Genomic DNA, 12,207 nt, shown 5'->3' with positions numbered 1-12,207 from the left:
CATTTTACCTCAACAACAGTTGTTATGTTTACTCAAGATTGTATCTCAATACAGAAAACAGATCTACATACTTCTTAAAGTAACTTGTAATCATTGTAATTATTTGATGCTCTTGCAAATATGTTACTAACAAAATTCAAACCACAGCAAACGCAAGAGTTCTGTGGTTTGCTTCAAGCAGCCGTATACAAAGCCAGAGTACACGGATAGAACACTGCAGAACTGACAGGTGAAGTCTAGGTTAGACAACTTTACTCGCTAAAGAACAATAACACGTTCTACTCTCTACAGTCATAACTGAAAAGCTTTACAAGGAGATCCAAGTGACGTATGGACTTAACAACCTGAAACTAAAGCCCTAGGAATTAAGTAGATCCTCAATCACCGCAGAATTTGCTCTAGTTTAAGTCAGTTTAAGGTTTTTCATAGAAAAAAATAGACTTCAGGCAAATAAAAACAAATTCCAGACAAACATGGTTTGGTGATTTTTTTTTTAATTTATTATTTTACCTTTATCAAGGCAGGCAAAGTACAGATGCTGTACATTAAAAACATACAAATGCATTACTCACAGCACGTTAACTCCTACAGGCAGAGAGACCAAAAGCACTGCTGCTCTTTGACGCACAGGGAGCCGCAGCTAAATGTACAAGGAGCCATCCGCCGGCCCCACGTAGCCAACGCCAATCAGCAAGACGTCTATCAGCGTCCATATCCCCAGGCCGCCGAAGCTGAAGAGCTTGCCAAGGCCTTCCCGCCACTGGCCCAGGTAGAAACGGTCGGCTCCAAACCCACCGAGCGTGATGCTGCAACAGCAAACAGGAAGGGGGTCTATCAGCTGTCCCCCCAGCTCAAAAAACGGCACTGAGTCACGCTTCTGAAAGGGCCTCAAATGATCATATCCCCTGATGAGAACACAAATGTACAACATCGAATAAATGGGCCAGAAGACCGTTTAAATGTGAAAAGTAGGGGCGCCTATGTGACTCAGTCGATTAAGCATCAGACGTCGGCTCTGTAAGGTTATGACCTCTCAGTCCAGGAGTTCGAGCCCCATGTCTCCCTCTCTCTGCATCTCCCCTGCTCCCGGGTGTGTGCGTGCTCTCTCTCTCAAAATAATAAACATGAAACAAAAAGTCAAAAAGATAAAATTTTTAGCTGTACTGAGTCTGAAGTTCCTCTTCTGAAAACAAGTAACCTGTCTCATAGCTTTTTCGTCTAGAAAATGGCACATCCAGGAGAACAAAGCAGGGAGCCAACAGGAAGTACAGGGACACAGAGTCAGAAGGTGGCGCCCCGAGGCAGCCCGCCACCACAACTGTCCCAGATCAAGTCGCCTGAGCTCTGTGACTCACCTCCAAACACTGAGTGTTAAGAATAATGACTTTTAAGGTTCCTCCAAATTCTAAGATCTAACGCTATTCAGACAACTTCTTGGTGTACTTCTCTTAAACGTTTCATCAGGGAAAATTTCAAGCCGTGTAACAGTAAGAAGAGAAGAGGGCAGTACCCACGACCCAGCTCCAACCACTCCTAGCGTGCGGCCAACCCCGTTCCATCTGTCCCACCCCCCTCCACTGGGTACTCTGAGGTAAACCATGGGCATTCTCCCATTCAGGGAATATTCTGGAAGAAACGATATTGAGCCAGGAGCAGAAAACTATTCTTATGTTTTAAAAGTCAAGTTGTAATTGAAGATGTTAACAATCTTGGGGCAATGGCGGAGAGGGGGACAGGACCGATCACTGTAACCTTTCTATAAGTCTGAAGTCATTCCAAAATAAAAAGTTTATTTAAAAAAAAAGTCAGTTACTAGTTTTCATTTGAACCACCGCTGACAAAGACCTTGGCCAGTTATCAAAAAAAATCTCGTTTTTGTTGTATCTAATTTTCTATTTCGGACTTTTACTTTCCGGCTGTGCCCTCCTGCTAGGCAGGAGCTGGTCTCCCCGCAGCCCAAACAGCGGTTCTCACAAAGCAGTGCTAAGGGGCAACTCAGCAGAATCTAGAGACACAGGAGCACCACTGGCATCTAGTAGGCGGGTCCAGAGGTGCCAACCCCCCCACTGTGCACAGGACAGGATGGCCCCACAACAAAGGATTATGTGGCCCACATGTCAACAGTGATGAGGGTCGGAAACCCACCCACAGGGCCTCAAGCTTTAACGCTACACCTTCAACTGTAGGTGTCCGACTTTTTAATAAGTGAACTGTTTAACCAGCATCCCCCATACCTTCCTGCCGAGGGGGAGAATTGGCATTTTCCCCCCGAAGGTGTTGAAAAGTTTAACAAATTCAAGCACATTTTAATGTCAAAATCGTAAGTCCATGCTTATCTCTGGATGGTGGAATTATAGGTGATTTTTAATGTTTTATTTAGTCATTTTCAAATTTTCCAGTTCTACTAAAAACTGAGTACTAAGTAGATATTAGTTTTTATAATAAAGGAAGTTATTAAAAATTAAAACTACGAGTCGTATACCTCCATCTGAAATAGTATATATAACATTTTTCTGAATCGCAGTACATTCGGGATGGAAATGATGACTGGTTCTAATGATCCGTCAGAGTGACTCAGTAAGTGGTCCTGAGAATGTGCAGGCATCTTAAGAGAAAGGCTAGCATCCTGCCATTAAATTCCACGGTGGGACTGGTCTGATCATCTAAATAATCTGCCCCCCACCACACCCCTCGCCCCCCAGCACATTCCCTAGGGCCCAGCTAACACCCGTGAGAGAATCAGCGTGAAGGAGGGACTCACTGAGCTCCGAGTACGAGGACCCCACGGGCCCCAGCGCCCCAGGAGCCAAGCTCACCTCAGAGCCAGAGCCGTAGACCACTTGTACCCTCCAGTCCAGTTGCAGTACAGCATTTTTCGAAAAGTACGGTTACCTTAAAAAAAGAAAAGGAAAACACTCTACATTAGAACCACGGGTATAAAAATACTCTCATGCAGAGACTAGTGGCCTTGTAACGTAAAACCTAAAAATCAACTTGACGGGAATTAAAGTTGGCTACAGTGAATGGTAAAAAGAAAGTTCTTCTTGTCTCAAAGCATATACATTTAGTATTTAAATCAGTGAAGTAAGGATTACGTACGGTTTGAAGTATGTGAAACGCCCTACCAGCTATCAAGACTTCGGGAAGTTTAGGGTAAGACAGTGTGGTACTGAGTCAGACAAATCCGGCGATGGGAAAAGGAGGGACAGCCCAGCCACCCCCTGCCTCCAACACTCCCTTTGGGACACAGGGCACACGCAGACTGGCCCGGACACTCGGGAGACAACTGGCTATCCACGTGGGGAAAAAAGTAAACCTGAATCTACTTCACACCACATACGAAAACCGATTCCAGGTGGATTACAGACCTATATGTGAAAGCCCAAACTTCCAACTTTCAAAAGAAAATATAGAAAATAAGAAGGCTAAGTATGAAAGGCTAATAATTTCAACTAATTAAAAAAAAATTCAAGTTCTATTCAAAAGATACTCCAAAAAAGTGGGAGGAAAACCTTAAAATCTAGGAAAGGATCAGGGATACCAAAAGGTTATTATCCAAAATACAAAAGAATTCCCAGAAATCTTTAAGAAAAAGACAAAGCTTATGCATAGTAAGTACTGGAGGGCACGTCGATTAAGAACAGTAATGTACCGGGGCGCCTGGCTGGCTCAGTGGGTTAAGTGTCTGAGTCTTGATCTCCGCTCAAGTCATGATCTCACAGTTCATAGGTTCACGCTAAGCCCCTCCTGGGCTCTGCGCTGACAGTGTGGACCCTGCTTGGGATTCTCTCTCCCTCTCTCTCTGCCCCTCCTCTGTCCTCTCTCTTAATATAAATAAATAAACTTAAAAAAAAAAAAGAACAGTTATGTGCCAATAGTGGGAGTGTAAATTGTTTAAACCCATTCTGGAGAATAGGACATGCTAGAGTCTATGCTAGACACACTCCTTCACACGTGCAGCCGGAAGAGGCTACGTACAAACACTTTAAACGCAGCACAACCTCTGAGAGCAAAAAACTAAATGATCCACATGCATAGGAGAACGGGTAAAGTATGATACAATTCCACAATGGATATTTACGGAAGAAAACAAACAGATAAGACACATGGATGAACCTGAGAGAGATAATGCTGAGAGGAAAAAAGAAAGTCCAAGAAGATCATAAACACTATTATTTTACAGAAGTCTAAAAACATGCACTATTGAATAATATATCATACTATGCTTTATTATGTACGCATGGCAGAACTAAACAAAATGTGTAAAGAAAAGGAAGCGAGAGAAGAAAATCCATCAGGGCGGTTGCCTCGCGAAGGAGGAGGGCACAGGGGCAGGGAAAGCACTCAGGCAGCTCGGATGGAACCAGATTGCTTTAGGTGCTAATTTGGGTGAAATGCGATTACTATATGTTTTGCTTTATACCTTACACATTTTTTTCTTGTTTGATCAAATATTACATTTTTAAAGATAAGAGAATTACAGATTTTCTAGACTTTTATTTTTTAGTTCATTGGGTTTATTTTCTTATTTCTCAGCTGACATATGATGCTGTATCAGTAATTCAACAACTATCTTGTTAAGCTGTTCTCGCCCCAAGTGTAGCTACCGTCTGGTGCCACTGAGCTTATTACTAGTGAGGCCTGGCATAACTAATGCAGGGTTCTGATTAGACAACTCAATTCCCAAGCTGCTCATTCGAGTTCCACATGCAAGCGTAAAGGAGAGTCATCTGCCAACAAACTCCCTCGGACCGCACTCACCCAAGCAGTGAATGTGGTCGCGCACCGTGCAGTTGGCCATGTAGCGCTGCCGGGGACAGGACACCGTCATGCAGCTGGTGTAGTTGTTACACTCGTAATCGGTTTCTGGAAGCTGCCAGCAAAACCTGCACGTCATGTTGATGATGAAGTTCTTCTGCGATTTGAAGTCTTGATCCTAGAAGCCCAAGGACATAGAACGAATCAGTCATCATAGAGCAGTTAACATGTCAATAAAAACACATGGCTCAAAGCTCCTAAAAGACTTCTCCTACTGGCAGATAGCAGCAGAAAAGCAGGTACCAAACCACTATGTGTGCAAAACAAATGTACACGGTATGATCCTGTAATCATAAAAATATACACCCCAAAATATACACCTAAGGGGGGAAAAAAACCTACATAAAGTTACATCCAAATAGCAAAGATCATTCCAGGATGGTAAGATTTTACCACTTTCACTTGTATAATTTTTCACAATGAGCATGTGTACTTTTGTAACACCAAGAAAAGGGGAGGGGGAGAAATTTATTTTATCAAGCCAGAGTCACAGAGACCTGGAAGGATGGAGGAGTACATCTCTGTTCAAGGTCATTCGGCTGCAAGTGGTGTGCAGAACCACATTCCCCAACTCCAGCCTGATGCTCCTCGGGGCATCTGACTGGCCACCAACTCTCAGATCAGCTCTCAAGTCTCCAGCAGGACCCAGGACCTCAGGGCTGTTAGCCGCTGCTCACGTCTCCACTGGCGATGATCGACCAACAGGTCCGTCCAGAAAAGTGCTCTCAACTTAGAACCACGTGTGCACACTCAGTAAGTGCTCCCTGTTGGCGCTAAGCTTTTAAGACCACAGAGTCTTTTCACTTTGATTAAAAAAAAAAACCACTATTTTGCTTGTTTGGAACCTACAAGAAAAAACCTGTAACCTCTCCAGAGAGAACCATTTTTATCTTTCATTTTTCTTCTGGGAATACAGATCCATGTAAGTGCAATTATACTGAAAGCATTTCATATCCTTCCCCCCCCCACTTGACATTATACTGAAATATATAATTTTCAAAATCATTTTTAAATGGTCAATCACCTTTGGAAGGATCAGTTTATTAATTTTTTTCATCAATGCAAAACTGTCTTTGTGAATAGCATCCAATACAGGGTAAGGCACCATTTGACTTAGGCAATATTGTTTTATGTTTCTAGTGATACATTGATAACACATGCTTATCAATTGTTATTTATTTTTCATGTTTATTTATTTTTGAGAGAGGGAGAGAAACAGAGTGTGAGTGGGGGGCGGGCAGAGAGACACAATCTGAAGCAGGCTCCAGGCTCTGTGCTGTCAGTACAGTGCCCAACGTGGGGTTCGAACTCACGAGCCGTGAGACCAAGATATGAACCAAAGTTGGACGCTTAACCAACTGAGTCACCCGGGCGTCGCTATTCAGTTGTTTTTTCAAACCAGGCAGTACATGTACTTGGTACAGATCTCCTGACGGGACAGGAGCAAGGAGGCCGTGGTCCTGGCGGCCTTCAGCAGCCTCTGCCCTCTCCAGCAGCGCGCACTGCTTAGCCTCTGGCCTTCCAGGGAATCTATTCTGTGCACGGGCACGTTTAGGTCACATATATTTCTTTATTTTTAAAATTTGTTTCCCACTGATATTTACTTTTCACTTAATTCTATAGCTATCAGTAAATATCTCAAGAGCTGCCTCGTTTCTTTTTAGTAGGTGCTATTTATTTCATTTCATAGGGAGTCATAAACAGTTCTCTCTTGGACATTTAGCTTGTTTGAAATCTTCCATCTAGGTGAACAATGCAGCTAAGAATATCCTTAGGCATATTTATTTGCGACCGTGTACAGTATCTGTAAGATAAATTTCTAGAAAGGGAGCTGCTGGGTCACAAGTTATACACATCTGTAAGCTTCCCAGATATGACAAGCACCTACCTAAGAGGCTGGCAGCCTGCCAACCCACTAATCAGACACGCGTGTCCCTTACGTCCTCACGAACTCACTGTTACTGAGCTTTTTTACTTTCTTGCCAACCTGGTAGGTTTAAAAACACAGGCATTTGTATATCTTTAATTACGAAGAAAATTAAACACTTTTTTCCATGTGTTGAAAGCCCATTTGCATTTCCTTTCCTATGAACCATCTACGTATGTCCTAATACCATTTTTCTATAGGATTGTCATCTTTTTCTCATTTGCTTTTAGGAAATCTTTTTTTTAATGTTTATTTATTTTGAGAGACAGAACAAGTGGGGGAGGAGCACAGAGAGAAAGAGAGAGAGAGAGAGAAAAGAATTCCAAGCAGGTTCCATCCACACTGTCAGCACTGAGCCCTGATGTGGGGCTGGAACTCAAGAAACTGACATCATGACTTGAACTGAAATCAAGAGTCAGAAGCTTAATCAACTGAGCCACCCAGGTGCCTTTATATAGTATAGATATTAATGCATTATTTGTCACCCATGTTAGAAATGGTTTTTTTCTTAGTTTGTCATTTATCTTTTGCCCTTATGCTTAAGATCATTCTTAGTAGTCAAATGTGTCAACTGGGTCTTTTAGGTCTTCTAAATTTTACTTCATACTTAGAAAACTATTCCCTTTGAGATGATAACAAAACAACCTCAAGCTTTCTCTGCTACCTCGTGGTTTCCTTTTAGTACCTTAAATCCCTGATCTTTTTGAAATTTATTTTGAACAAAATAGGGATTCCACTTTTTTCCACACATGACCCCGGGCAGCCCAGCACTGCCTGCATCCACCTGCTCCCCAGGAGGTACAGACGCTTCAAAAGCTTATCGACGGGAAAAGATGTTACCGTTCCCTCTGTGAAACAGCTGTCATTCCTAAGAACCCAGAACCCGCCAGAGGGAATGAGACCTGCTTCTGATACACCTGCAGACCGATTGCTTCTCCAAGTAACACAAAACCACATTTCCGACAAGCACATTTCCAGCTGACACCAACTGGCTTGACAACTGGAACAGGAGGGGTTGCTGGGCTTTTACATTCATTTCTATAAAAGGATCCAGAAGAGATTCCCTTAGCCCGGGAGCCCCCAGTCAGTATGCATGGACAAGGGCTAGAAGAGCTCATTTTCCCCCCATTAAGTTCTGAATAAGAGGGGGCATCAGGCTCCTGAGTGCACGCACATGCCAGTGAGAGAGAACAGGGACCCGCATGCTTGCATGTGATGGTCGTGGATTATTTCTTCCTGAAACAGTGACTCAGTTACCAAGAAGAGACCCTATAGATCTTTATTAAACAAACAAGTTAAAATCACGTAACTTGCCGGGTCCACCCTGGCCACAGCGCTCCTAGGACTCATGTCCCCAGGCAGCCAACCCACGTATCTTACCGCTCTCCAGTTTTCAGAGGAGACCTCGAGATTTCCTTGGGAGCAGACTTCAAATTCTACCCCTGACAACCAGGCATCTGCAGTTTTACAGGACCCTATTACTGGCTAGCAGAGGAGGCAGGTGATGTGAATTCACCCGGAGGAGCAGGAGAGAGGAAAAAATCCCACCCAGGACACATCTCAGCCAGGCGGCATGACCAAGGAGTTCCGAAACTTCCCGAAGCTTTGTAATTTCTCTACCTTTGTTATTTTTCTTATCTTCTGCCATTTTCTACTAAATGAAACCATTTGTTTTTGGAACATCCAAAGAAGGAAGAAATTGAGAAGTACGTCTTACTCGGTAACCAGTATTGGGAGATGAAAGTCAGAGCAGCCGAGACAAACACCAGAGGAGGATAATTCCGGGAAAGTTCCCCTTCGACATCAGAGTCTCCCATTTTTCACTAAGTACCTACTATCTGTCAGACCCATGAGACATAATTTTTGCATCTGATTAGAGTTGTCACACAATGTTACATTAGTGTTAGGTGGAGATAAAATTTTTAATAGCCTTCAAATAAAGAAGTTTAGCCACACTGTATTTAAGACACAGTAACAAAGACTAATAAGTCAAGGGCACTCATGAAGATTATCTGACACTCGATTTTCAAGTGCGCTGATACACTATATAAAACGGTAACACCTTTATAAAAACCAAATTCAGACAGTGACAGCATAAAATCTTATTTCCCTTTTGAAGTGAAGCCTTCCCCTCTCCCTCTGATACTAGACTTCATCAGGAAAATTACAGAAAGAATCTAGGGGTAGAAGAATCTACCCTATCTAGCCCTCCACAGATCAAGTTCCAAACAACAGAGAGAGAAGGAACCCTGTTCATGTAACAAAAATGCCGGAACTGCCAGGTCAAAAGAGATCTGCAAAAGAGGCCATAGCATGGGGATCTGTTCCTCTCTTCTTAACCAGTTCCCCAAAGCGGGGTTCCACGGAAACACGATAGAAAAGGCTGTTCTGGGCCCATCCGCTCATTCTCATTTAACAAGAGACGGATTAATAAATATCGCAGCGAGTTACGGCAGGACCAAGAGTAAAACCACTTCATACTCATTTCCACGCGTCATCTGGCCCAGACGCGAGGGTCGCCGTCCCACAGAGTGTGCAACAATTCACCTTGGTTGTTAAAACTGCAGACACGGGAGTCTCCCTGACTTAACATCCAGCGGGTCCGGGGCTGTCTGCAGGAGTGATTCTGACGACAGCCAAAGTCAAGTAGCTCCGAAGCGGGCACCGCTAGAGAACGCTATGGAACACCAAGCAGGACACCCTTTCTAGGCTCCCTCCTGCCTGTCAAAATGTCGGGACCAGGATACAGGTGTGATGACTGTAATAGGGTCACTTCTAATAGGCCTCTTCTATTTCTGACTTTAAGAAATCTGATAATTGCTCCAATTTAATCTGTCAAAAAACTGTTGTCTGAACCCTGACCACGAACCTTCCTTGGCAATGAAAGTCTCAGACTTCTGATCAAGTTGTCCTTATTCCTAATATATTGCTTGTAGAAGGCAGAGCACTTTCAGGATTTCCCCCACAGTCACGTCTACACTGTAGTTAGAACCTGAGGTTTACAACGAGTTCATTTAAAAGAAGTAAGTGGCAGTACTTACAACACAGGTAACAGAAGGTTTGACTGTGCAGTCAAAAGCGACAGGCTTCCCGTAGACACAGGAGAAATTTGTCCTGCACTCTACACAGTCTGCAGGAAGTCTGCTACACAAACCATTACTTGGACACTTCATCACATACGGTGGGATATCAGTACTTTCTGTGAAAAGTAAGAGAGAAGCTCATTTTCATATAATATTGATCAGAATCACAGGAGAAAACAGTTCCCTAAGGCTAAGGGACACAATTTCTAGCAATGAACTACTGCGCTGGAATGGAAAATGCACGGAGCTGGGAGTCAGCTGCAAGTCAGGCAAGGTTCTGCCACCAAGCTGTGTGACCTGAGGCAACAGTTCAACAGCTAAGTAAAAAGGATTTAATTACTACCCTCCCTCCCCAAATGGGCATGAGAAGCAAAGGTGCTTCTGTACATACAATGTATACAACAAAGCTAGGTGTAAAGTAGGGCCTCCAAAAAACCTACTCTAACAAGATGAACAATTAAAGTTTAGAGACGGTAAAGTTTGTTCAAGATCACAGAGGGAGTAACAAAATTGAAACCACAACCCAAACCTGTTTCTAATCCAATATTCTTTTCATCTGAATTCACAGATTTGGTAATTACGCCACTAACCCTTTAAGCGAGTCGATCAGTACTCTTAAGGGTACCAACTTTCGACAATGTTCTGTCATTATTCCACACTGGTACTTCAATAAGCCGTAATTTGCAGGTAAGAAACGTTTAAGTTTCATATTACAAAGTTCAGCAAACCTCTTTCTATATTAGTAACTGGTTCACTGGGTTGCAATTTCTTTCCCAGCCAACCTTGCTGGGAGTACAATATATTTTTTATCAATTAAGACAGGATCGAATTGTAAGTATTCTTGGGAAGAGAGGTTTTCAAAAACATCCAAAGGCATAAAAATTCTTGTGCTCTCTCTCTATAATTTGTATTTTAGATTCAAGAATGCTGCTGTCTTGTCGTGGTCCTTACACCCAAATAAGAATCCGTAAAACACCTCGGCCAGCTTCAATTCACTGAAATAAAGGAACTCTAAACGGATGACCTACAGCACAAAGGTTATGCTTAGCAAAACACACTAATACTCGTTTAAAACTGGTCCCACTTAAAGCCACTGCATTATGTGGGCAATTCTACAAAATATCATTTTCCTTTTATTTTATTCGGTTATTATTGTGGCTGGAAATTGGAAACTTAGAAAAAGCCAAAAGGACTTTAGAGAGCCAGACTAACCTCACCAACCTAAAGATGAGGAAAGTGAATCCTGAAGGGGTAAATAATTTGCTCAAGCTCCCAGTAGCTCAACCAACCAGACTGGGACTCCAAGTCTTAGTGCCTCTGATCCTTGCATTTCACACAGCCTTGGGAGGAACCTTAAATGTCCATCATCGGGAATGGGGTTTAAGAAGAAAAAGAAATTTTCTGATGGGAAGGAAGCACTGGTTGAAGGTGATCTTGATGAACGAGGTGGAAAAATAATACAGAAACAGAGATGAGAAACGTGGAACTGGAAAAAGAGATGAGGTACTGCAATGTCAAGACAGTCAACAGAATACATCCGGGTAGCTGTCTTTAGTTCACATGGCCTAAAATACAATAAAAACTTCAAGAAAATAGAAAGTGATTTTTATCTTAAAAAGAAGAAATAAACCACTAGATATAAATATACACATTTACTATAATAGAAAATATCTAGTACCTGCTGCCCTGGGAACTACTGTGAAAGTACGTGTTGGGCCCGGATCCTTTATTGACTGAGCCAGCGGCTGCGACTGCTCTAAATTTAAGGACCCTACAATTAGAGAAACATGTTATCCCGGGATATGAAAACCTTGGTTTGTGTGGTTAAGACGCAAGGTCCACACCAGGCCAGTAACTGCTCAGGAAAACCTCACAGCTTGATGGCCCAGAAAACTAAACAAAGAAACGCAAAATACGGTCGACCAATTTAGATCAATCGGCAACTAGGGAACAAAGCGTGGCGTCGGGCTCCAGGTCCGCTGCCCCGGCCAACACCCGAGCCCTCGGTCCCCTGCTCCCTGGCCGAGCTCGGCGGCTCAGGGGTCCCGGAGGGGAGTGGGCGGCCAGGACCTGCCAGACCCGGGCTGCTGCGATCAGCCTCCGCCCTCCGCCCTCCGCCCGCGGGCCTAGCGCGGACACTTCCCGCCGCTCCCGGGGGCCTCGCTACCACTCAGCCCGCCCCCGCGCGGTCCCCAACATTTAACTCACCCCCGCCCGACAAGATGTAGAACTGGGAAAGGAACAGCAGCACGCGGCAGAGGCGGAGCAGGACCCCCAGCGGGACGCCCGCCGCCACCATCTCTCCGGTGCGCGCGCACTTCCGGGCCGCGAGGCGGGACTGGGCAAGGGGCGGGGCGCCGGCGCACGCGCGCCGTAGGG

The 12,207-nt window shown here is 44.0% G+C and overlaps 1 protein-coding gene across 2 annotated transcripts; it reads right to left on the bottom strand.

Moving 5' to 3' along the window:
• Nucleotides 1-474: 474 nt before the first annotated feature.
• TM2D3 (TM2 domain containing 3) lies at nucleotides 475-12,166 on the bottom strand. Of its 2 annotated transcripts, XM_029952393.1 has the most exons (6): nucleotides 12,037-12,166; nucleotides 11,507-11,599; nucleotides 9,787-9,944; nucleotides 4,762-4,936; nucleotides 2,817-2,892; nucleotides 475-806 (listed from the first exon to the last, which is right to left on the bottom strand). In XM_029952393.1, the coding sequence occupies exons 1-6, from the start codon at nucleotides 12,125-12,127 to the stop codon at nucleotides 641-643; spliced, it is 759 nt and encodes a 252-aa protein (XP_029808253.1). In that variant the 5' UTR covers nucleotides 12,128-12,166; the 3' UTR covers nucleotides 475-640. The 2 variants fall into 2 exon arrangements, with proteins under 2 accessions (XP_029808253.1, XP_029808254.1); XM_029952394.1 differs by lacking the exon at nucleotides 11,507-11,599.
• Nucleotides 12,167-12,207: the final 41 nt, after the last annotated feature.

This window comes from Suricata suricatta, chromosome 9, assembly GCF_006229205.1.
Source record: "Suricata suricatta isolate VVHF042 chromosome 9, meerkat_22Aug2017_6uvM2_HiC, whole genome shotgun sequence".
Taxonomy (NCBI): domain Eukaryota; kingdom Metazoa; phylum Chordata; class Mammalia; order Carnivora; family Herpestidae; genus Suricata; species Suricata suricatta.
This window is presented reverse-complemented; position numbering and strand designations above follow the sequence as displayed.